This window comes from Dermochelys coriacea, chromosome 11, assembly GCF_009764565.3.
Source record: "Dermochelys coriacea isolate rDerCor1 chromosome 11, rDerCor1.pri.v4, whole genome shotgun sequence".
Classification (NCBI taxonomy): domain Eukaryota; kingdom Metazoa; phylum Chordata; order Testudines; family Dermochelyidae; genus Dermochelys; species Dermochelys coriacea.
In genome coordinates this window covers 40,016,106-40,042,870 of record NC_050078.2, presented here as the reverse complement: position 1 = coordinate 40,042,870, position 26,765 = coordinate 40,016,106, and the positions used below count along the sequence as shown (strand labels likewise).

Sequence of the window (26,765 nt, the reverse complement as noted above, 5' to 3'; positions counted from 1 at the left end):
GGGCATTGCTGGCACATGATGGCATATATCACATTGGTAGATGCGCAGGTGAACGAGCCTCTGATAATGTGGCTGATGTGATTAGGCCCTATGATGGTGTCCCCTGAATAGATATGTGGACAGAGTTGGCAACGGGCTTTGTTGCAAGGATAGGTTCCTGGGTTAGTGCTTCTGTTGTGTGGTGTGTGGTTGCTGGTGAGTATTTGCTTCAGATTGGGGGGCTGTCTGTAAGCAAGGCCTGGCCTGTCTCCCAAGATCTGTGAGAGTGATGGGTCATCCTTCAGGATAGGTTGTAGATCCTTGATGATGCGTTGGAGAGGTTTTAGTTGGGGGCTGAAGGTGATGGCTAGTAGCGTTCTGTTATTTTCTTTGTTGGGCCTGTCTTGTAGTAGTTGACTTCTGGGTACTCTTCTGGCTCTGTCAATCTGTTTCTTCACTTCAGCAGGTGGGTATTGTAGTTGTAGGAATGCATGATAGAGATGCTACTTCACTGTAAAGCAGGTTCTACTGAATTTTATCAAAAAGGAACAATTTTAGAAAATAAAATTCACATGGAAGTGCTTATGGCTACACGTTTCTATTCAGCTCAGTTATAATCTCAGTGGGAATGACTAAATCAGATGTGGATCCTTTCACTTTATATTGTCAATTTGGATTTGACTCAAGTCAGTAAAGAATGTGACCAAAAGTGGGGGCTCCCCAGTGGACTATGTGGAGTGAGTTGGTAGGCTCAGTCCAATTCCTAGTGCCCAGATGTATACAGTGCATCACGAAAACCACCAACACAGTTGGGATTATTTTTCTTCTTTAGTGCACATCTCAAGGGTGAGATTTAGGATTGTTTAAGGCATTGAAATTAAATCTTCTCTTTCACCCCCAGGTGACTTACTATAGCCAATGTTTTTCCTGCTGACCAGTCTCATCTCATTGTTTCCTTGTGCTCTCCCCATCTATTTGATGTACATACCTGTTGTCTATAGTCTTACACTGAGATAGTAAACTTTTCAGAGCAGGGGTTGACTTGTCATTATATATTTGTACAGTGCCTACCACAAGAGGACCCAGGCCTGTAGGTGGTACAATAATACAAATAATAAACAATGGTTGAGTTGCAGTGGCAGATTGCTGTGGGGAAGCATGTTCTGCTCTACAGACCTGCTCTGTGGAGAAACAAAGAATATCATTCACTAGTACCATCAATCCAGCATTTTTCACCAGCTTTAAATCCATATAAAACCATTTTTTAAAGTGAATAGACAGAGTGGCAATGAGTGCCTAAGGATAACACAGAGCATACTGGCACAATCCATTATATCAAAGCCTCATCAAAGACATTTTAACCCTTTCAGGAAAAAGAAATTTTTAACAATCAGCACTATCATCTCTATCACACTTGTAAGAAAAATTCTGATTAAGTCAATACTTCCCTGTTATCAACACTGAAGAGGACCAAACATCAGGTTCCCAGGAGCTGGGAGTGAAAAGTAAGCTCTTTTGGAAGGTTGCTAAGTGGTTAATTTTCTATTCTTTGTTCCCTCTCTACACCACCTGCCTCTGACTGTTCATCCCTGCCTCTATCTTCCATGGAGCTCTCTGGCAGATGCTGGTTAGTCACATGCAGCAGACAGGTGGAGGGGAACAGGCACATCATGAATTACATTTGTAATAATGATCCAATGATGATGTGCCCCTTTCTCTGAGGCCTCCCTGCCTCCTGTTCTTATTCCTGTCCATCCCCCCACTCCTCCTCCTGTTTTGAAAAATAAAGGGAAAACGGTGGCAGCATTTCTGTTTCAGTCCTAATTCAAAAGGACACACACGATACAGACATTATTGTCTACAGAGCTGCATACCGATGCCCTTTCAGTAAAAGCACACTCTGTGACTGTATGTAATAGGACTTGTATCTCAAACCAACACACCAAGAGAAATAACATATTTTACTTTTCCTTAGCTACAATCAGAAACCAAGATAAAGGATTGAATTTATGACACAATGGTCAATTATCACATTCATAATATAAATTTTATTGCACAGAACACATTTATGTCTGCATTGATCTGCCATTTGGTAGCAAATACCATAAATTATTAATCTTCCCTAATGACGAGAGAAATATTCTAATACTGGAATGTCAACAACTATTTTCTTAATAAGTCCTCTTTCAGTTGGATTTTATCACTGGTCATCATGTAATCTAAATACCAACAAATGTTAGAAAGCTAAGAAAAGATCAGTTACTGTGAAATTATAAAGAAAGGTGTAACCATAAGAGACCACATCTGCAAGCTTTAAAAAAAAATGTCTATGGAACATCTCATGTGGTTTTGGCTCGCCACACACAGGTGGACTTTCCTCTGAAGGGTGAGGGATTTAAAAACAACAGATGGCATTTTCCAGAACACTCGTTGCTGGCCTAACTCTGCTCCCATTGAGAATTTTAGCAATGGCTTCAACAGAAGCAGAGCTAGGCTAACAGGATGTGGTTTTGAAAATCCTGTTGAATATATGATGATGAAGTCAGGATAAAGTTACAGCTCACCTTTTCCTTCCTCAGGCACAGGATCTATTCCATTTTATTGGTCTCACAGTCATATTTGGCTTTCAGATTTCTCTTCACTAGAACCAATAGGTCACTGATGACCTAATATTACAAGAAATATCTTTTGTCCTCAGCTTGGTAGGTTCTCAATGTGGTCCCCTTTTTGCCAGGTCATTGTGGCACCCAGATGATTTCTGCCAGATGAAGCATATAAGGGTCTAGAGTTGCAGCAAGGAAACCAAATTCCAAATGTGACAATAAATTGCTAAAATCAGATGCAGCTGGAATGAAGACAAAGGAGGTTTATATCTCCTCTCCATCAGAAGAGAATGTGTTTAATGAGATTTTTCCCATCATGCAGTACAGAAGAGGCCTCTTTTTATTCTAAGTCCTCTGGGAAGAAATCCAACAAAGGTGCCACCTGAGCCCACAAGCACCAGTCACAGGGCACATCTGCATCTGAGCTGGGAGGTGACAGTCCCAGCTTTTGTAGACAGACCCGCACTCGCTCTGCTCAAGCTAGCATACTAAATATAGCAGTGTACTGTATCACAGGCAGCAGCCTGGGCTAGCCACCTGAGTATGTACCCACCCGGACCTCCTTCTCCTGAGTTAGCCTCCTGAGCTGCTGCCCATGCTACCCTCACTACACTTCTATTTTTAGCACACTAGCTCAAGGAGAGTTAGCATGTGTACGTCTACGCAGTCTGGTCATCACACCTCCCAGATCAAATGTAGATGTAGCCAGAGAGAGCATAACCACTTGGTACTTAGGAATATACGTATCATCTCTACACACAACAAAACAAATGTATTGTAAGAAAAAGATTTAGCAAGGTCAATGGCCCTGATCCCTGGGTCTGGCTGAGCTGAGCCGAGCCACCTTTATATCTCCTAACCCCCCCAGTACTGAGGCTGGCAAGGGACCAGTTTGGCCCTTATGCCAGCTAAGAATCATTGAAGCTTAACAATGCTTCTCCCACAACCACACACCAAACATGATGTATACATCAGGGGCTGGAAGGGATGGCGTTCAGATCTGTGCCACATGGCAAGTCTCTGTAGGAGGCAGTGTGGTAACAGCACCAAACTGCAACTCAGGAGACAGGTTCAATAACTGGCTCTCTCACTGAACTGCTGGGTGACCTTAGGCAAGTCACTTCCCCCTCCTTGCCTCAGTTTTCCCATTTGTGACAGGAGGATAATAATAATTACCTCCTTTGTAAAGGACTTTGAGATCTAGCAGTAACAGACAAGCATTATTGATGTCTCCTTTCACTGCCAGTGCAATGCAGTGCAAGGGGCAGTTATCAGGGAAGAGGTTCTGATCTACTGTCTAGTTTATATTTTCTTTTCAGTTTTAGGCCTTTACTTGTCCTATCACTGTTTCATTGTTAGTTAATTCTCTCTCTTTCGTGCTGCAAAAATATATAATACACAAAAGCTGGATCCTATGTTGGTGGTGCTCTAGCCTATCTACGGAAGATAGAATAAGTTGACTTGAAAGGATTAAATCGTCCCCTGAAAATGGAGCTACTGGAAGAGAAATAGATGTAGAGTTTCTGTTCTCTCTGCTGCATTAGAATCACAGGTGAATCCTCCAAAAGAAATGCCAGGTATAGTAGATTCTGAAATACAAAGATCTCCTGGAATATTGTCTAGACATCCTGAAGAGGTACCAGACAACTGGGATTTTACTTTCAGTATTCTCGATGTCTGGTGAATGAAAAAATATGTGTGAGGTGAGGGGAAAGAAAATCTACATAACTCGTTGTAGAAATGCTCATGGAAAATGTCTCCAATATATTGGAGAAATAATTCAGGATTTCTGGATATAGAGATATTTGAAATTGCTGGTCTCTGACCACATCCTTGTGTTCCTCTGATTTCCACCTCTTGACCATCTCTTAAGCCCTCTCTGTCTAGCACTATCCTAAGATCTTTCTTCTCTAGTGAAAACACAATGTTAAAAACACTTCAGAGTTACTTAATGCCTTCCCAGAGCAAGTCTTAAGAATGGATGCACCATGGAGCACCTGTGGCACCTTGGTTCTCATAGGGGGTCTTAGCAGCTGAAGCACTGGGACTTTGAGCAGCTGCAATTAAGGCTTTCTTTCCTATAAAGGAAAAAGATGGAAGTAGTCAGAGTATTGTGAGCCACTAGGCTTTGAGCTGAGCTGCAAGAACATCTTGATGGGTTGTGCAATGAAGAGAGGAGTTTAAAGAAGGAAGACATGAAAGAAACTGTTACTTCACAGGCAATTCTTGCATTTCCTTTGTCTGACTGGCACTATGCTCTCCCTCATCCTGCTCATTATTCCTAGTATTGCCTATCTTCCTCCTCCCACTCTTCTTGTTACTCTGTCACAATGGGCAGCTGAGAAAAGCAATAGGATAAGCCCAGTGAAACAGGAAGAGAATCAGCAGCACTCTTAACACTAATGTTGATGCAGCAGTAATTTAAGTGGTATACTCTAGTGGACACAAGGTACCCTAAAAGTTTTTAGATCTCTTTAAAGATCTTTTAGTTCTCATTAAAGAACTCGTCTCTTCTCTGGTTAGTTGAAGGCAGTGAACTTCACTGAATACTTTTTTTTCCCCCTCACCCTGAAAACAGCTCACGTGTGTGAAAATATGACCTCTGCAATACTGCCAAGTTAATGAGATACAGGTTCAGCTGCTGAACATGGACTACCTTAAACTTATTCTATACCTAGATTTTCTAAGATTTCAGAAAAGTGTGAAGTGGAGAACATGAGTAATTTACTCATTTGTCCTGCTACCCCAATTCTAGCATCTCCTCTTTTTGACATTTGCAAACACTGCTCTCTTCCCTCACTGAGTAACTGACAAGTTTCTCAAGTCAAACATACATCGCATCCCAAGTGAGAAAATACAGTAATATGGTCTTTCTCTGTGTCACATTTTTGTGACCTATAGCCGGAAAACTGAGATCATAAATGAGACATCAGTGAGATCAAAATAGGGCCCTTAGGATCCAGATGATCAATTAGGAAATATAAATTACTCTTCAGTCTGAAATTCAACCTTGTGATGCATGGCTATAATCATGTTTTACATGAAAACGTAATACAAAACTCTAAATTTAAAAAGTTATGAAATCCGGTTTCCATTGTTTTTACAATCAGTCATTGATAGTATATGTGTTTATTATTGTGTTCAATGCTGGAGATCCTAAATCTTGAAATTTTACATTTTGAGCTTATTACTCCCTGAGTTTCTTAATTATTTAATTCCCTGCAGCTTGAGAGAGACAAATTAATTCCAGGAGCCATAATAGCTAATCGTTGGCTAAATAAATTTAAAAGGAAGTGTCTGTCCCTGGATATACCGTTGCTCATTTTAATTAAAATGACCATTTTCTGATGCAATGTAAATAAAGGTTATTGTAGCCTTTGCTCCAAGAACATATTAACTCTTCTTGCCACTTCCAGAGACACTGCAATATTATTTGTGGTGCTTGAACTCTTTTTAACTAATTTGTATCTTTACTCATTTTACCATTTACCATATTAACATTCCTGTATGAATTCAGAAACACCACATGTGTAAATGGTGCTTGACACGAATTGTTATCATATGAGGACAGACATTAATATTGCAGCTGCAAAAAAAGAAGTTTAGCCTCATAAATTTTCACAGTCATAGGATGGAGTGAACTTTTCAAACATGAGATTTTATTTCAGTTGAATGAACATATGTAAAAGTCTATCATTTTTAGTACGTATCAAGGTAGCAATCGATGCAGTTGTTAAAGTAACTTTATAGATAGGCTTGGTAAAATTTGATTTTTATTATTTTGATGGATATCGATATTTATTTCTAAACTTTTTTTCAATTTTTATCAAATTTTCAGTTTCAGGAAACTATAGGGGGTCAGACAGCAACTATTTAATGACAGTAGATGCTGAGATTCAAAAAGCTAAAACTCTATAACCATTAAAACACATCACATGTTAAAATATACAAAGTAAATATCCTTAAATCAAACCACAGCTCTCACAGAGCATTTTTCTTACTTTGCCTATCTGTAAATTTTTATCATCATTGATGGGAATATATTTTCAGTTTGTGAGTGTACAATGAAATCAATGTTTACCAACTTTACCAATAAAAATCTAATCCTTCCAAACCTACTTATAGGAAATGACATGCCATTTTGCTGTTGTCTGAGACGGCTTGATAAAGGCTATGTCTTCACCACCAATAAGGTGTGTTTCTACAGCAAGCTAACTATCTCATTAGCTATATCATTGCAAAATCCTAGTGGAGACAAGGTGCTATAGTTTTTACCTCAACATAGCTAGTCAAGTCAACACTAGGTGAGGGAAGGGAGAGAGTTTTGACTTCACCTAGGTACATCCAGGTAAAAACTACCTGTGCTTTGTGTCCACTGGGATTTTACAGCAAAATCACTAACTCAAGTTGTACTAGCATTCTGTGGATTTCATGTTAACAAAAGTAATTTACCTTTATTGCCTACAATCGACTCAAAAGCTAGATGAGAAAAACACTACACCTTCCAGCTTGGAAGTTTTACTGTGATATGTGACAGGTTTCAGAGTAGCAGCCGTGTTAGTCTGTATTTGCAAAAAGAAAAGGAGTACTTGTGGCACCTTAGAGACTAACAAATTTATTAGAGCATAAGCTTTCGTGATGAAGTGAGCTGTAGCTCACGAAAGCTTATGCTCTAATAAATTTGTTAGTCTCTAAGGTGCCACAAGTACTCCTTTTCTTTTTGTGATATGTGAGTGACTACTTAGAATACAAAAGGCTCTCGGGACAGGAAAAACATTTTGGCATTACATCTGGAGCACCGCTATTACTCTGAACAAGGCACAGAAATATGGAAAAGAAACTACATTGCCTAAATTTGCCACTGTTGGCAAGGATGAAATCACTGTATCAACAAAACTTAAGTCAAAGGTATGCTTAGCTGAAGCAGCATGCTCCGTTTTGTGTCAATACACAGGTCTGGATGACAACTTGAACCAGATAAGCTTGTTATGCAAATGATGTTGGCCATCAGAAGAGAAGTAGATAATGAAATTACTACAAAGCCAACCACTCATCACAAGGGTGACAGAAACATCAGGCAAGGTCCTAACATATGGATAAAAGGCAGTAAGGAATTTATAAAATCATTACTTTTAATTTATCATAACTAAGCTGTCATGAGTCATGCATTGACAAATGCATAACTAATGCGTATAAATGAGCCGATTATACTAATGGCTAAAAGGTTCACAGCTGTATAGTCTGATGTTTTTATTATTGTAAAAAAAATGAAGGTTTACTAATGTAAACTGAACCCTTGGTAAAAATGTTTCGTAACTTCACCTCTTATGGGAGATTGCAAACCAGTAAACAAAGTGTGGCAATGTCACAGCAAATTCCATTCCAATGTTCTCTTTCATGAAATTACAAAACTGGCAAATTTATTACAATTGTTGTATTGCTTCAGATATCATTTATGTTTAAAACACTGCTTATTTGTACACTTCACTGCTTTATTGTGTATGTTACTGTAAAAACAAAAAGCAGGTTCAACGAACTTGGAAAATAGCTGTTGAGAAACAAATTAAAATTGATCAGATTACAAATGTATAATTTAAGGATATAAAAAAACTGAAAGGTTTCAGAGTAGCAGCCGTGTTAGTCTGTATTCTCAAAAAGAAAAGGCATACTTGTGGCACCTTAGAGACTAAAAAATTTATTTGAGCATAAGCTTTCGTGAGCTACAGCTCACTTCATCGGATGCATCTTGGAAAGGGTTTCCAAGAATGAAGGCACCAAGAAGGAAGCATGTGGAGGATGACACTGAAGCAGGATGTATCAAATAGTTGAATTTTGTTCTCATATTTACAAACTGCCTTGCCTCTACACAACACAAATAGAATATTAGACCATCAGTGATGATTTTCTCCCAAACATTGGCTGCCCTCCACAAGCACCTCAAGCTTCACATTTTAGGGGTTCTCTGTCAATATAGAAGAAAAGCCAACTATCATCCATTGCAGACTTGGAAGATTTTTATCCTTTATAGTTAATCAGTGATCACAATGTACTACATAGTTACTAGTTAAACCAGACACATGTAGCATAGAAAAAGAGGTCGGGTCTATCTGCTCCAAAAGCACAGAGTTCTACTACTTCAGCTAAAAAAAATCTCCTTTAGTTTTCAGCAATAGTAGATACCATGTGTAGGTCAGCCAGCACCTTGCCTTACCTTATGGCCTGATCCAAAAAACACTGAAGTCAATAAGAGTCTTTCCATTGACTTTAATCAACTTTGGATCAAGTCCTTAATCTTCAACCTCCTAAAATGGGAAGTTGCCCCAAAAGACCAACTTCAGAAAGACTGTGTCATACTCAGTTCATGTACCACTGCTAGTTCAAGAGATTTCTGGATATATTATTTATATAGATTATACAGGTACAGAATGGACCTAGCCAGGTTTTCAAAGCCAAGGGGAAAAAACAAAAACTGAAGAGTGTTGTTTCAGTTGAAGCACCAGGAATAAGAGATTTAAAGCATTAAGTAACTTGAATAGTGTTGAATCAATAAGGATCTGATAATATAAGAGCATATTAGCGCAGAATGAAGTCCTAAGATATGGTGAACATAAGAACATAAGTATGGCCATACTTGGTCAGACAAAAGGCCCAAATAGCCCAGTATCCTGTCTTCCAACAGTGGTCAATGCAGGTGCTTCAGAGGGAATGAACAGAACAGGTAATCATCAAGTGATCCATTCCCTATGGCCCATTCCCAGCTTCTGGCAAACAGAGGCTATAGACACCATCCCTGCCAATCCCAGCTGATAGCTATTGATGGACCTATCCTCCATGAATTTATCTAGCTCTTTTTTGAATCCTGTTATAGTCTTGGCCCTCACAAAATCCTCTGGCAAGGAGTTACACAGGTTGTTTTAAATCTACTGCCTATTAATTTCATTTGGTGACCCCTAGGTTCTTGTGTTACGAGAAGGAGTAAATAACACTTCCTTATTTACTTTCTCCACATCCATCATGATTTTATAGACTCTATTATATCATATATTTGCTTATTAATGGAAGTTATTATAAGAGTTTTGGATTTGATGATAATAGGTAAATTATGCATTTCTTAGTTTACTTGTACTAACAAACAAAACATGAGTTTGGTTTATTGAGGATCCCATGCTGAAGCTGAGTGGCACTTAGATAACACATCAGTCCCTAACTTAATATGTTTTGCTGGTTTTGGTTTGTTAAAGGTATCCAAGGTTGGATGGAAGGGGGTTAGGACAACTGCTTTGTTCCTCTCCTTTTTAATTTTGATTTTAATTGCCTAGAATTTACTTCAGCAAACCCTTCCCTGCAAGGCAATTCCATATGTTGCTACCACATTTAAATCTCCTATACCACCAAACTTTACCTCTAAGCCATCAAGCAAACCAGGTGTATTAGTAGATTCAGCCTGGGTCCATCACAAGTCAAGAAGCTAGTCAACTTAGTATAGTCCACAGCTGCTGTTAAGCAAATTGCATGAAGAAATCAAACTGAGCTGGTCAGTTTTCAAAACATGATATGCAGTCTTCAAGTTATGAGAAGATCACGTGTTATAATCTTCTACCAAGCAAAACAACTGTGAATTCTGCTTCCAGGGTTTCATGTCACTCTGTAAGGCCTTGCAGAGTAAGCAGTTTTTAAATGGAGGAAAAACTCACTGTGAAATGAAGTGGTTGAATCCTCTGCACCATTTTTCTGGGTGTAGCAAAGTAGGGGGAGGATTTCTGAAAAATAAACACAATTTCCAGTTTTAAATATTAAGGGAAGTTCTGTTAAATCAAACTGTTATTGCAATTTTCTCATGGATATTCAATAAAGATAACATGAGCTCTATTAGAAAACGGTGACACAGAAAGGAATGTCCAAATAGTCTATATGCTTTGGATGCCTGTCTCATTTGGTTTGGGTTCTTTTAACAATTCTGCTCCCTCTTAATGAATTTCCCCTTTTTATTTCATTGATGTTGATGCTGGTGACAAGTACAGAATGCATAGTGCACATCATGCAAGCTTCCCCAGTTTGCTAATTCAGCTTGACTCTGCAGGGATCATCTGAGGGCTGAGCAGTTAATCCAGTCTCCATGCCCATTCAGTCTTTGGTCTCTCCACTCAGCTAACCAATTATGATCGTGATGTGCAGAAACATGGACGCCTGCACATTAAAAACTAAGGGAGAGATCATCAACAAATGGTGGTAACTTTCAATCATTAATGACTTGATACTTTTATATTCTGGTAACCTGAAGATTAATGTTTCCATATAATGAAACTAAAACTATTACAAAAGTAGCATATGAAATTTTTAGTAATATTTTCCATTCATTAGTTCTTATATTACATTTTAACAGGGGCTTCCATAAGAATGCACCCAGAAGCTTACATTGTTGTATTCAGTGTAGTTGTAGCAATGTCAGTCCCAGGATATTAGAGAGAAAAGATGGGTGAGGTATTATCTTTTATTGGACCAAGCTCTGCTGGTGAGAGAGACAAGCTTTCAAGCCACACAGAACTCTTCTTCAGGTCTGGGAAGGGAACAGAAGTTGCCAACTTCCCAGACCTGAAGAAGAGTTCTGTGTGGCTTGAAAGTTTGTCTCTCTCACCAGCAGAGGTTGGTCCAATAAAAGATATAACCTCATCCATCTTGTCTCTCTAGAGTCTTAGAAATAACAAATATGCTGCCATATATTAGTTGCCATATAACCACTTTCCTCACTGAATACTACAGTAAGTTATATAGACAAGTAAATATTGGCCCATAGTAGAACATCAAATCCAAACCACTTGAACACTGAGGAAATTCAGACCTGGATACAATCTTGGTGACTATCATCATCTCCATCAGAAGGATCTACCAGAAAACCAGATCTGAACTCCTCAAACTTTGTGCAAGTTTGGCTCCACTTCCAGATCCAGTAAGGCCAATTTCTAGTAAAAACAAAACAAAGTTTCCTGCCTAGCACATTGGGTCATTATCTTCCATAGCTTTCTTCAAGTAATTAAAGTTTTGTTTGGTAATTAAATATGTTTGGTAAGAAAGGTCTGTTATAAAACTTTACTAATTTGTGTTTTATTGTATTTGAGGACACACTGAACTGGCAAAAATAGTCATATACTTTAGCTTAATCTGATACCAAATTGTCATGAATAGTCTCTACATTGCATTATGAATCACACTCATTTAATTCAGGGCCACACTCTACAACAAGACATGGTTTGGAAACATTTTGGAAAACAAAGAGTAAGCAACATAAACACAATGTAAATTTGTACTGATCTGTTTAGCAGTCTTTGAATTTCTCTCCCATGTACATTCAAATAGTAGCTCCATTTAACAATTACTAGTCCAAAAAAAATCAAAACATAGTTTAAAAAAGACAATGTGGCTTTGTAATAAATGGACCAATTTAATTCATCTGTATCCATTCAAAACAAATGCAGTCATTTCATTTCATTGCAAGTTGTCATGTTGTCCGAGCTGAATATGTTATTATTTTTCTCTTTTGTTAAGCAGATGCCGAGAGTGTAATTTTCTTCACAAAGTAAAGAAATTCAGAATGTTTGAGGTGCACATCATTTATCAAATTTACCATTAGAAAAAATATGTGATGGGTTATTTTCAATGGTACTAATATTTCAGTCCTGTCTTCCATTAACTATGTTTATATCTTTGTGTACATCAGAGAATCTGTAACTGTACATTCAAACACAAAGCACAGTAGATGCTTTCAGAAGATGCATCAAGAAACAAGACGATATCTGAAAGAGACAAGCTTCAAAAATATCTCTAATGAACAATGGCTAGCACGTCAGATAAAACCAAGCCTCTCTCTAATGTACTTTCAGAGTGGCCTTGAGACTCCTGCTCCTTATTGTGGATAACAGCAAGTATGTTTCCGGTCATTCCACTTTTGACTCCACATACCTTACTTTACAGGAACACTGCTTTATCTGACTCTCCAAGTTCTGATAATAGCACCAATCAGTACAGTGTCTCAGTGTAAAGTATATTCCTACTGCCTGCAGAATGTTTGCAGTTAAACCTCCCTAGTTTGGAATTTCATTGCAAATTCAAAAGTCAAGCCTGGCTTGTTAAAAGTTTTGCCAGTATTCATGAATTATGTAATGTAGCTAATATAGAATTGTTTGCATGTTCTTTTAGATACTATTCTCAAAGTCTAGCATCTGATTATATTCATGAAGGTAATAATGGGGTTTAATATAAAGAATGTAATTCAGAGGTAGTGTCAGTTCCATAGCATTATTTCACTAAGAATATTCTAAAAAGAAGCTTTATAAAGAGACCACAGGGTAAAACATTTACACTTTAAGGCATCCCATGGTTTACAGATGTTATCATGGACCCAGGTAGGATTTCATAATAGAAGAACAGACCAGTGAACCAAATGTTATTGTTGATTTGCCTGTGGGAATACAGTTAGTCAATTGATTATTTTCTGACTAAAGGAAAACATCTAAAAACAGAACGATTCCTACAAATGGCTATCAGATTATGCTAGCATCAAAGGCACCTGCTTCTTCTTTTATTGGCTTTTCAATACTCCATCCACCAAATCATAAATCACTGACAATTATAAAGTAACTAATGAGTCCCTGAGTTTATGGACAGTTTCTTGAGCCTAATATTTCTATATCTGTTCATGGAAGAATTTGGTATTATTCCTAAATTTTCTCTAATCATCTAGGCTATATTGGAAAGGTGTTTTATAGTTGAAGCACAGAACTGGATGCCAGAAGTCCAGGATTCAATTCCTGGCACTGCCGTAGATGTCTGTGTTCTTAGGCAAATCTCCTAATCTGGGTGGCAATTGCCCTATCTGTAAAATGGGGTGACACTGTTTACACACCCCAGAAGCTTATTCATAGATATTAAGGTCAGAAGGAACCATTCTGATCATCTAGTCCGACCTCCTGCACAGCGCAGGCCACAGAATCTCACCCACCCACTCCTACGAAAAACCTCACCTATGTCTGAGCTATTGAAGTCCTCAAATCATGGTTTAAAGACTTCAAGGAGCAGAGAAGCCTCCCTCAAGTCACCCATGCCCCATGCTACAGAGGAAGGCGAAAAACCTCCAGGGCCTCTCCAATCTGCTCTGGAGGAAAATTCCTTCCCGACCCCAAATATGGCAATCAGCTAATCCCTGAGCATATGGGCAAGATTCACCAGCCAGATACTACAGAAAATTCTTTCCTGGGTAACTCAGATCCCATCCATCTAAAATCCCATCTCAGGGGATTAGGTCTATTTACCCTGAATATTTAAAGATCAATTACTTACCAAAATCCCATTATCCCATCATACCATCTCCTCCATAAACTTATCGAGTAGAATCTTAAAACCAGATAGATCTTTTGCCCCCACTGCTTCCCTTGGAAGGCTATTCCAAAACTTCACTCCTCTGATGGTTAGAAACCTTCGTCTAATTTCAAGTCTAAACTTCCTGGTGGCCAGTTTATACCCATTTGTTCTTCTGTCTACATTGGTGCTGAGCTGAAATAATTCCTCTCCCTCTCCTGTATTTATCCCTCTGATATATTTATAGAGAGCAATCATATCTCCCCTCAACCTTCTTTTAGTTAGGCTAAACAAGCCAAGCTCCTTAAGTCTCCTTTCATAAGACAAGTTTTCCATTCCTCGGATCATCCTAGTAGCCCTTCTCTGTACCTGCTCCAGTTTGAATTCATCCTTTTTAAACATGGGAGACCAGAACTGCACACAGTATTCTAGGTGAGGTCTCACCAGTGCCTTGTATAATGGTACTAAAACCTCCTTATCCCTACTGGAAATGCCTCTCCTGATGCATCCCAAAACCGCATTAGCTTTTTTCACAGCCATATCACATTGGCAGCTCATAGTCATCCTATGATCAACCAATACTCCAAGGTCCTTCTCCTCTTCCGTTACTTCTAATTGATGCGTCCCCAATTTATAACTAAAATTCTTGTTATTAATCCCTAAATGCATAACCTTACACTTCGCACTATTAAATTTCATCCTATTACTATTACTCCAGTTTACAAGGTCATCCAGATCCTCCTGTATAATATCCCGATCCTTCTCTGAATTGGCAATACCTCCCAGCTTTGTATCATCTGCAAACTTTATTAGCACACTCCCACTTTTTGTGCCAAGGTCAGTAATAAAAAGATTAAATAAGATTGATCCCAAAATCGATCCCTGAGGAACTCCACTGGTAACCTCCCTCCAACCTGACAGTTCGCCTTTCAGTAGGACCCGTTGCAGTCTCCCCTTTAACCAATTCCTTATCCACCTTTTGATGTTCATATTGATCCCCATCTTCTCCAATTTAACTAATAATTCCCCATGTGGCACGGTATCAGATGTCTTACTGAAATCTAGGTAAATTAGATCCACTGCATTTCCTTTATCTAAAAAATCTGTTACTTTTTCAAAAAAGGAGATTAGGTTGGTTTGGCATGATCTACCTTTTGTAAAACCATGTTGTATTTTGTCCCATTTACCATTGACTTCAATGTCCTTAACTAATTTCTCCTTCAAAATTTTTTCCAGAACCTTGCATACTACAGATGTCAAACTAAGTGGCCTGTAGTTACCCGGATCACTTTTTTTTCCTTTCTTAAAAATAGGAACTATATTAGCAATTCTCCAATCATTCGGTACTACTCCTGAGTTTACAGATTCATTAAAAATTCTTGCTAATGGGCTTGCAATTTCAGGTGCCAATTCCTTTAATATTCTTGGATGAAGATTATCTGGGCTCCCCGATTTAGTCCCATTAAGCTGTTTCAGTTTCGCTTCTACCTCAGATATGGTAATATCTACCTCCATATCCTCATTCCCATTTGTCATGCTACCATTATCCCTAAGATCCTCTTTAGCCTTATTAAAGACTGAGGCAAAGTATTTGTTTAGATATTGGGCCATGCCTAGATTATCTTTAACCTCCACTCCATCCTCAGTGTTTAGTGGCCCCACTTCTTCTTTCTTAGTTTTCTTCTTATTTATATGGCTATAGAACCTTTTACTATTGGTTTTAATTCCCTTTGCAAGGTCCAACTCTACTCGACTTTTAGCCTGTCTCACTTTATCCCTACATGTTCTGACGTCAATTAGGTAGCTTTCCTTGCTGATCCCTCCCATCTTCCACTCCCTGTATGCTTTCTGCTTCTTCTTAATCACCTCTCTAAGATGCTTGCTCATCCAAATTGGTCTACAACTCCTTCCTATGAATTTTTCCCCTTTCTTGGGATACAGGCTTCCGATAGCTTCTGCAGCTTTGATTTAAAGTAATCCCAGGCCTCCTCTACCTTTAGATCCATAAATTCTTCAGTCCAATCCACTTCCCTAACTAATTTCCTTAATTTTTGAAAGTCAGCCCTTTTGAAATCAAAAACTCTAGTTGCAGATTTATTTTTGTTAATCCTTCCATTTAGTTTGAACTGAATTAGCTCATGATCACTTGAGCCAAGATTGTCCCCTACAACCATTTCTTCTATGAGGTCCTCGCTACTCACCAAAATTAAATCTAAAATGGCATCCCCTCTAGTCGGTTCAGCAACTACTTGATGAAGGAATCCATCAGCTATCGCATCTAGGAAAATCTGAGCCCTATTATTATTACTAGCATTGGTCCTCCAGTCTATATCTGGGAAGTTAAAGTCTCCCATGATCACGCAGTTTTCATTAGTATTTACTTTATTAAAAACATTAAAAAGGGCTCTGTCCATATCCAAATTAGATCCCGGAGGTCTATAGCACACCCCAAGCACTATCGTAGGAGAGGCTTTACTAGTTATCTTCCCCAATGTAATTTTTGCCCAGACGGACTCTGTCTTATCCATTGCATCGCTCCCCACACTACAAGAAGGATGTGGATAAATTGGAAAGAGTACAGCGAAGGGCAACAAAAATGATTAGGGGTCTAGAGCACATGACTTATGAGGAGAGGCTGAGGGAGCTGGGATTGTTTAGTCTGCAGAAGAGAAGAATGAGGGGGGATTTGATAGCTGCTTTCAACTACCTGAAAGGGGGTTTCAAAGAGGATGGCTCTAGACTGTTCTCAATGGTAGCAGATGACAGAACGAGGAGTAATGGTCTCAAGTTGCAATGGGGGAGGTTTAGATTGGATATTAGGAAAAACTTTTTCACTAAGAGGGTGGTGAAACACTGGAATGCGTTACCTAGGGAGGTGGTAGAATCTCCTTCCTTAGAGGTTTTTAAGGTCAGGCTTGACAAAGCCCTGGCTAGGATGATTTAACTGGGACTTGGTCCTGCTTTGAGCAGGGGGTTGGACTAGATGACCTTCTGGGGTCCCTTCCAACCCTGATATTCTATGATTCTATGATTCTATGATTCTTATTTCTTTACATTCTACCTCATCATTGATATACAATGCTACTCCACCACCTTTACCTTTGTTTCTGTCTTTCCTAAACGGCACATACCCTTCAATACCTGTAGTCCAGTCATGACTACTATTCCACCATGTTTCTGTTATCCCTATAATATCTGGTTTCACTTCCTGCACCAGTAGCTCTAGTTCCTCCATTTTGTTACCTAGGCTCCTCGCATTGGTGTACAAACATCTTAATTTTTGCTGTTTGGCCTCGCTCACATTTTGTACCCTATTAGGCACAGTCATTCTACAGCCAGTATAACCTATTAGACTAGTATCCACACCGCCCTCGCTCCTTATATACATTCTCCTACCCACGGCTGTATCCTTTCTTACTTCGTCGTCTTCCCTCTCAATGCTAAAATCTGGCGTGGAGATTACCTGGACATGTCCCAACCATCTCCCCCTAATTCCTAGTTTAAAGCTCTCTTTATCAGTTGTGCCAGCCTTGATCCTAGAAGTCTAATTCCTTCCCTACTCAGATGAAGTCCATCCCGAGAGAACGGTCCTCTGTCTGTGAATGCCTCCCAGTGGCCATACATCCCAAAGCCCTCCTTATAGCACCACTGCCTAAGCCATCTGTTGACAGTCATAATCTTGTCACACCTTTGTTGCTCTTCTCTAGGAACAGGAAGGATCCAACTAAAGATCACCTGAGCCTCAATTTCCTTAAGCGTCTTCCCCAGCCTAGCATAGTCTCCCTTAATACTTTCCAGCGAGAATCTAGCTGTATCATTTGTTTCCACATGAAGGATAATTAGGGGATTCTTTCCCGCTCCCTTTAAGATCCTTTTCAACCTCAGGTCTACATCCCATATCTTAGCACCCGGAAGACAGCACACCCTTCTATTCTGTGGATCAGCTCTAGTTACAGGCCTGTCTATTCTTCTCAATAAAGAGTCACCTATCACATAGACCTGCCTTTTCCTGGTGACAGTGCTATTCTCCAGTCTCTCCCCTGTTCCCTCTGGCTGCAAGTTCTTTCCATTCCTATTTTCCCTTATAATCCTCTTCAACCCATCCTGTATCCTCCTGGGGCTCATATTTGGTCTAGTCTCCCTTGACTCTTCCGCTTTTCCTATAGGACTAGCCTCTCTTCTCTTCTTCCTTACCCTTCCACCTTCAACAAGTACCTGCTGAGCCCCTTCTTCATTTTCCAACTCTGCAAACCTGTTCCTAAGCTCTATTTCTCCTTCACTAGCCCATCTTTTCCTCTGCCTGGTTCTTTTAGTCACATGCTTCCACTGACCACTTTCCTCACCCAGTCTCCCCTCAAAATTCCCCAGCCCTGCTTCCATCTGTGAGTCTAAGCTTTTCCCTTCAGATACCTCATATCTTTGCTCCATCATCTGCTCAAACCCCTTCCTAAACTCAACGAGACTTTCCACCTGCATCTCCAAACCTCGGATCTTTTCCTCCATCAGCTCTATCAGACGGCATTTCATGCAGAAAAAACTCTTACCAGGTCCCCCCTCCAGGATCATGTACAAGCTTGTTAAGAGGCTAAATTTAATTAATGTTTGTAAAGCACATTGAGATCCTTTGATGGAAGATGCTATTTAAGTGCAAGGTATTAATACCTTTATATGCTTCTACTATTTAAATTACCCAATAGATGAAATGTTGCCTCTTGGTCCATTGCATAGAGAGTCTAGCAAGTGACTTTGGTTAATATAACCAAAGAATGTTTAACCAACATTAAGGCCTGATTTAAAATCACAATATTGAAGAACACTGAATGAAGTTTGGAACCCAGTCTTACTGTCCGCTCTGCATTCATGTGTGTTCAGAAAAAAGCCAATTCACTTGCCATGCAAGTTAAGTCAGATCTGCTGTGTTACTTAAGGATAATGTTATGCACTCCCATATAGCCTTCTACAGGCTGATTCTATGAAAGCAGTGGTAACCTCATAATAAACCATAAAGCCAAGAAATGTAGGCATGCCAATTATTGGAGTTTTATGGACACCTAGTACTCAGTGGATTTCCCTATAAATGGCCACATATGCAGGAGTAAATAAAATACCAGCTGAAATAAGGTATAGGACATGCTAATTAACACCTAATGCAATTCACTGAGAGTCATGTTATGCTACAATAAGAGATAATACAATTGTAACAATTCTAATAACAATACATTTAAGAATAAAAGTCCTTCCCAAATGGGATTTCTCAAGTGGTTGGCAGTTTTCCCTTCCACTAATCACTATCCTAGCTTTAGGGATATATCTCCTATGCCCAGATCTGCATTTTCCCCCATGCAAACTAGAACTCTGGCTCTTTCAGCTATTCTTCACTGCCTGGATATCTGGCTCCCTTGTTCCTCTTGGGTGACCGGAGCATCAATTTGCTTAGCTTCTCTTTGTGAAGCACTGCAAACATCACTTGTGCCACACTAATCCCAATTTAACTGAACTTAAATTAAAAACTAGTAGAAATATACTATAATGTTAATTGTTCCAATCCTTTGCACCATATCATAACAGACTTTCCAAGATTGACTAAAGTGACTATCCAAATTTTAGCAATCCAGATAAACTTTGACCTTTAGCATTTCCAATGCTCAGTTCTTTTCTTGGCTGCCATCCATGGGCTGAAGCACCCCTCCTGAGCTCACTAATAGGAGATTTTAAAGAAAATTCTAGTGTTGGTAAGGCCCCCTCTCAAAATCATAAGCAACACTCTGGCATTCCCTTTTCCCAGAATGGAGCCAACATATATTCCCTTTGGACCAGAAGGATGCCTTTCTTTCTTTCTCCTTTTGAGAAGCACCTTGTCTACTGGCTGTCCTACCCCAAGAGGATTCAGGGAGCTGTAAGTGACTCCGTTGTCATCAAATATCTCCTGATCTGTCCTGAGGCTGTAGCAGTTCAACCTCTGCTGGAGGAAGCTAAGTAATGGCCTTTTAAAATAGTGTGTTAGCTTAATTTTTCTTTTTATAATAGAATTTTTAAAAATTAGATTTGCCTTGAACACACAATACTCACCAAGGATTCCTACAGAGTTTTTATGGACAGTTCAATATTTAGGACAAGATCTTGCCATCCTGTGGAAAGGCACTTTGCAGGTCCCAAAGTTAGATAGGACAAAATGTGGTTTAGTTAGGACAAACGTTTCACTGCATTGTATGGTGGAGGTGGGGATTACCAAGGATCTTGGAGCATCTGAAGAGGCCAAGGTTCCTGCAAAAGGCAGCCAGACAAACTCCTAAGGCAACGGTTGAGTGTTAAGCACATGGAAATAGGTTAATATCCAGGGATACATAAATGTCCAAGAATTTGGTTTTTCTTTGAAATCATTTCCTGAAATCTGAAACTAATGATCAATTAAAAACTCTGATTTATAATACTGGAATTGCATGTATGAAATATAAAGTGACTGAATCAAATAGCTTATGTAGCACATACTGTATTATCATGTGTTGAATCACAGCCAAATACAGCACTTGTCTTGGTACTTTGGCCCAAACAGGTAACTATCTAAGGTCATTTGTGTCTCAAGATTATGTTATATCCAACATGTGTTATTCTATTGATGGCATCTTTTTGCATCAGCTGATGTCATTGGACTTCATTAGTATATCGCAGCTTCTGCAGCATTTTGCACATAATCATAGAAAAGCTAGATATCCATCTCTTAGTAACTTGCTGATGCATTTTATGCTATTCTTCTTGTTCAAAAAGAGCACATGTAACCAGTTCAATCATCCTTACCATATATAAGTAGCTCAAGGACAATAGCAGCTTATTTTCTAATATAAAAGTGATGGATAATTGCAAGAAGTAGATATGAAGTTCATTGTATGAGCTGGCATAGCTAGACCTTTCTAAATGCACTGTGAAAATGGTTCTCTTCTGATGCAAGAAAGGTAATCAACCATTTATTTCCCAAGTTTGTGCCTTTTTCCCCCTAGTCCTTAGTTCTATAATTAGACCAATACCAAATGTTCCATTTCCTTAGTCAGAATCATTCTTCTGCAGATGGATATTGTCCTCCTCTCATTGCATTCTCTGCCTTCCATGATCTGATTGTTGTCCTCACCCATAACTATTTCACATCTGGGGACAATGTATACCTTCAAATGAGCGGCACTGCGATGGGTACCCGCATGGCGCCACAGTATGCCAACATTTTTATGGCTGACTTAGAACAATGCTTCCTCAGCTCTCGTCCCCTAATGCCCCTACTCTACTTGTGCTACATTGATGACATCTTCATCATCTGGACCCATGGAAAAGAAGCCCTTGAGGAATTCCACCAGGATTTCCATCCCACCATCAACCTCAGCCTGGACCAGTCCACACAAGAGATCCACTTCCTGGACACTACGCTGCTAATAAGCGATGGTCACATAAACACCACCCTATATCGGAAACCTACTGACCGCTATTCCTACCTACATGCCTCTAACTTTCATCCAGATCATACCACACGATCCACTGTCTACAGCCAAGCTCTACGATATAACCGCATTTGCTCCAACCCCTCAGACAGAGACAAACACCTACAAGATCTCTATCATGCATTCCTACAACTACAATACCCACCTGCTGAAGTGAAGAAACAGATTGACAGAGCCAGAAGAGTACCCAGAAGTCACCTACTACAGGACAGGCCCAACAAAGAAAATAACAGAACGCCACTAGCCATCACCTTCAACCCCCAACTAAAACCTCTCCAACGCATCATCAAGGATCTACAACCTATCCTGAAGGATGACCCATCACTCTCACAGATCTTGGGAGACAGGCCAGTCCTTGCTTACAGACAGCCCCCCTACCTGAAGCAAATGCTCACCAGCAACCACACACCACACAACAGAAGCACTAACCCAGGAACCTATCCTTGCAACAAAGCCCGTTGCCAACTCTGTCCACATATCTATTCAGGGGACACCATCATAGGGCCTAATCACATCAGTCACACTATCAGAGGCTCGTTCACCTGCGCATCTACCAACGTGATATATGCCATCATGTGCCAGCAATGCCCCTCTGCCATGTACATTGGTCAAACTGGACAGTCTCTATGTAAAAGAATAAATGGACACAAATCAGACATCAAGAATTGTAACATTCAAAAACCAGTCACAAAAACCAGAACACTTCAATCTCTCTGGTCACTCGATTACAGACCTGAGAGCGGTTTTCCTTCAACAAAAAAACTTCAAAAACAGACTCCAACGAGAGACTGCTGAATTGGAATTAATTTGCAAACTGGATACAGTTAACTTAGGCTTGAATAGAGACTGGGAATGGATGAGTCATTACACAAAGTAAAACTATTTCCCCATGTTATTTCTCCCTCCCACTCCATCCCCCACTGTTCCTCAGATGTTCTTGTTAACTGCTGGAAATGGCCTACCTTGCTTGTCACCATGAAAGGTTTTCCTCCTTCCCCGCCCCCGCTGCTGGTGATGGCTCATTTTAAGTGATCACTCTCCTTAAAGTGTGTATGATAAAACCCATTGTTTCATGTTCTCTGTGTGTGTATATAAATCTCCCCACTGTATTTTCCACCAAATTCATCCGATGAAGTGAACTGTAGCTCACGAAAGCTTATGCTCAAATAAATTTGTTAGTCTCTAAGGTGCCACAAGTACTCCTTTTCTTTTTGCGAATACAAACTAACATGGCTGCTACTCTGAATCTTGTACTTACTTTGTGGGAGTTTTGTATGAGTGAGGACTGTTGCACTGAGCCCATACAGAAGGTAACCTACATACACACACGCAACGTTTTTAAAGTTCTGTGCTCCTGAGAACATGAAGACATTAGCAAGCTCAGCCCCAGAGAAGAATAGATTCTGAATGATCAGTAATAGGGAGTAGGTGCTGGAAGTGTTTTAATTCGTTGAGTTTAATGTGTTTTCTGTCATTCAGTTTGCCTCCAAAGTCACAGCTGATAAAACCAAATGGGTTATTTTACCACAATCAGACCAGCGACATGGTTCAGTGAGCACCATTTGTCCTTTACATTAAGCCGTGTGCCTAATTACTGCTCATAGTTAATAGATTTATGATATGCAAAAAGAAAACAACTGCTTCAGATTTTAAATACTTTTTTTGACAAATTAAAAATGCTTGAAAAGCAAAATGAACTTTAAAAAAAATTATTTCAATACCTTTAGCAAAGTATTTTATAAAGGAAAACCAGACCCAGTCTCCAATGAACAGACTGTGTCATCAGAGCCTGCCACATTGTTTCTAATGGGGGAATTAGCAGCTGAACATCCACACCTGTCACCATGTACAGACTCTGGCAAACACAACCAGGTACATGCTTCTTGTGCATTTCTTTCAACAGTTTGAAATGAGACAACCAGATATAATATTTATGTTGATATTGGCCAGGTTTATACTTAAGCAGATTTCACTTGAAATGATACATATACACCTATTTCCTAAGGGGAAATTTTTTGTCTATAAAAAAAGTGAAAAGTTAACGATGTGTAATAATGAGATTCTATCACAAATGGTTACATAATACAAATGGCTTGTATGAAAATAGGTAAATACCTGAATGAAATTTATACCTAACAAGTTCTCACACAAGCTTAAGGTCTGACCCTGCAAGGATTTACTATTCTGTACAGTAACACAGAAATTAATTAGACTGGTCACAGCAGGAGTGAGTACCTACCTATACCAGCACTATGGCAGATTTTCCATAGACTTTAATGGGAGTTGCCTGAGGCTTTAGGCCAAGAAATACACATTTACAGATTCAGATTCTGAGGTAGCAGGACTGGCTAGAGAGTTAGTCACAGCTAAATGAGCATCCTTTTCAAGCCCAAAAGATCTCCCACTCCACAGCCTTAGTCACATTCCATTTGAAAGGGCCCCAGAGCACTTTTATGTTGGGGTCTCACATAAGGAAGTAAAGAGGAGATCATAATGACAAGAGACGGGCAAGACATGCTGTCCTCATAATAAACCTAGTGTGATTTGTCAAAAGGCTTGAAAAATTTCCCCAAACCAAGCCACCAAAGCCACCAAACCAAGGACCAAGCCTAATAACCAGTATGAACACCTCCTGGGCCACTAATCACCCTAAAGCCACGTGCCCTGAAATTTTAGGGAATACAACAGTTGTTAATTGTGCACTGTATTTAATTAAAATATTATCAATCCACATTGAATTTAATTCTTTTTAAATATGAAACCTACTAAAAAGCTGATCACATAGCAGTAAAACATATTTGTTACAAATATTATCTGATGATTTTTACATCTATTTATTAAATAATACCTTCAACAAATAGTATTTGGTCAGCTATCGAGCTAAGTGAAGATTGCAAAAAAGTATTTGTTGAGGAAATTATTTCACTGAAATCTCAGATTATATATTCACTGAATGCTTATTCAATCAGCCCTACTTTCTATAGGCCACACCCATGCTCCTCCTTTCTTATGCCCATCTGTACCCTAAGCACCCACATATCAGGCTTGGAAAATTTACCAAGCAGCTTATAGCCAATAGACTAAACCTACTAGCCACAAACTGATAAAGATGGAGGTCCCACTAGCAATGAGTAATGCCTAAGAGAGAAAGCAACCCTGCACAGTCTCCCTCAGCTCCAGAGAAAGAGGAGAGTGCTGGGATGCCTACCAGGGTGCTGTCACTGGGCCACACGCTCAGGAAGGTCCATCTTTCTTATCAGCCTCTGACTAGTAGGTATTTGATAAATTTTAAGCCTCCATTCCCAGGGAGAAGGAGCATTGTCTCTCTTTCCCCCTTCTGGCACCAAAGTCATCTGGCTGATACAATGGGTGGGGTTCTCTGCTATCCTAGCCCTTCCTCAGCTTTTCAAGTGTTACAAAGGAGGTATGGCCATGGACTCTATCCCTGCCCTTTGCAGTCATGGAGTCTGGAAAACCTCCTATTGACTTCAATTGGCTTTGGATCAGTCCCCTCAGTGGGCTTTGGATCATGTCCTTAGATATAAAGAGTCATATTCTGAGGCACAAAAACTAAAGAAAGAAAAGGCAAGTTCTCTCTGCCTTACTGCTAGGACATTTTAATTTTCTTAATTTCATCCCATGTTTCCTAGTTATACCAGCCCCTACCTAAGTCCTCTCCACAAAACACCCTTAACAATTCTTCTTCTTCAGTGCTTGAATAAGACGGGAAAGTGCTAGAGTGTTCCTGCCAACCTCCATCTATCTTTTTTTTGACTGACAGCAGTGTATTTATGTATAGGCTTTCCATTCCCCACTCTCTGAAGTTTTGATTTCCCTCCTCTTAAACACACAATTTATCCCGCCTGAGGTTTGGGGGGTCTATCTGACAAAAATATACATAAATATAAATAAAAAATGTCGTGCCAAACCTGTGCCTCTGCTTACATTAAGTATTCTCAAATTAGGATGAGGTCAAGCGTTCTGCTTTGGTTTTTTCATCCTAATTGCCGTGGTTTTTGTGTAGCCAAAAAAAGTCACTAAAAAACCAATAGGCTCAATTTGACCCCTCAATGTTAGTCAATAGGGAAAATGAAAGTACTACACTTCCAAGGTCTTTGGGGGTCTCTTGGATCCTAAACACATACAAACATTTAAAAAAGTATGACAGGCAAACCACTGTCTATTCTTTCTTTAAGTATTCTCCATCTATGATTAGGACAACCTGTTAGCATTGGTTTTGGCTGCATACCTCTAGTGGTTTTATTGTAGCGAAAAAATGTCACTCAAAAGGTACTGGGGTCAATTCTATCCCAAATTAATTTTGCAGGTATTCCAAGACCAGATTATTTTTGTTTTGAGGCAGCAATTACAATATTATTATTTGACTCTTTTAGCATTGTTTTTATCATCAGAGTTTCAGTGATTTGTTTGTTTGTTTGTTCAAAAAAATGCACCAAAAAGGTCTTGGGGGTCTGAGAGACCCCAGATAACATTTGCCTCATGTATGATCACAATAGTCCAGCAAATTGAGTGTCTTTGAAGATAACACTGTCAAACTGAGTTTCTGAGAAGCCTACACTTGATAAGAAGAGTTTCTGGGGAAGCCACAATTGTCAGATACATTTTCTAGCATTTCCTACACTTGACAGATGCTGTTGCTGGAGCAAAGACTCGCTGTTACATTGCACATGCACTGTGTACGTCTGAATCCATACATTGTTTGGATTCTGTTGAATTGCACATGGCATAATAAATCTCTGAATAAGAGATGGATGTTTCTCAGGGACCTGAGTACAGAAATGGTAAAACCACTCATGCAGGTAAGAACATTGCAGCCTTGCCTCGCCTCAGGCTGCCAGGGAAGCCATCTCTAGTGTGCTGGATACTGATCCAGAGCCTAAGAAATGGGAAGATGTTACATCTGCTCAGAGACCGAGACAGAAAAACACATCCAAAATGTGCAAAGTGTCAAAACTGTGGTATGTTCAGAACATATGTCACCTATTTGCTCCATTTGTTCGAAGTACTAGGCCATTTACAGCTACTTTGCTGTGCCTGTGCCTTTTATATTCTTGCTGTTGCTATCTATATTCATTGTCTAAACATGGGGTCAGTTAGACCCTGACACCTGTAGAGAGTGTAGCTTTTTTTGTATTTGATCATGGGGTCAATTAGACCCCAGCACAAGCTTTCTGTAGCTGCTTTTGAATCTAGGAAAATTTTAACTTGCTCATAGTTTATTAGTTCACTGGTTACAATAAAGTCTATCTTAAATGCATCCCTTGTGTTTCCCTCCCCCCAATTTTGACATACTAGGGGTCTCCAAGACCTCAATATGGAATTAGTT

At 39.5% G+C, this 26,765-nt stretch overlaps 1 protein-coding gene across 1 annotated transcript in view; it reads right to left on the bottom strand.

Moving 5' to 3' along the window:
• Positions 1 to 26,765, bottom strand: part of MYO3B (myosin IIIB) — a 312,077-nt gene that overhangs the window by 223,731 nt on the left and 61,581 nt on the right. Inside the window, exon 8 of the mRNA XM_043504856.1 lies at positions 10,277 to 10,342. Coding sequence (XP_043360791.1) covers positions 10,277 to 10,342 — 66 coding nt within the window. The remainder of the gene's footprint in view (positions 1 to 10,276; positions 10,343 to 26,765) is intronic.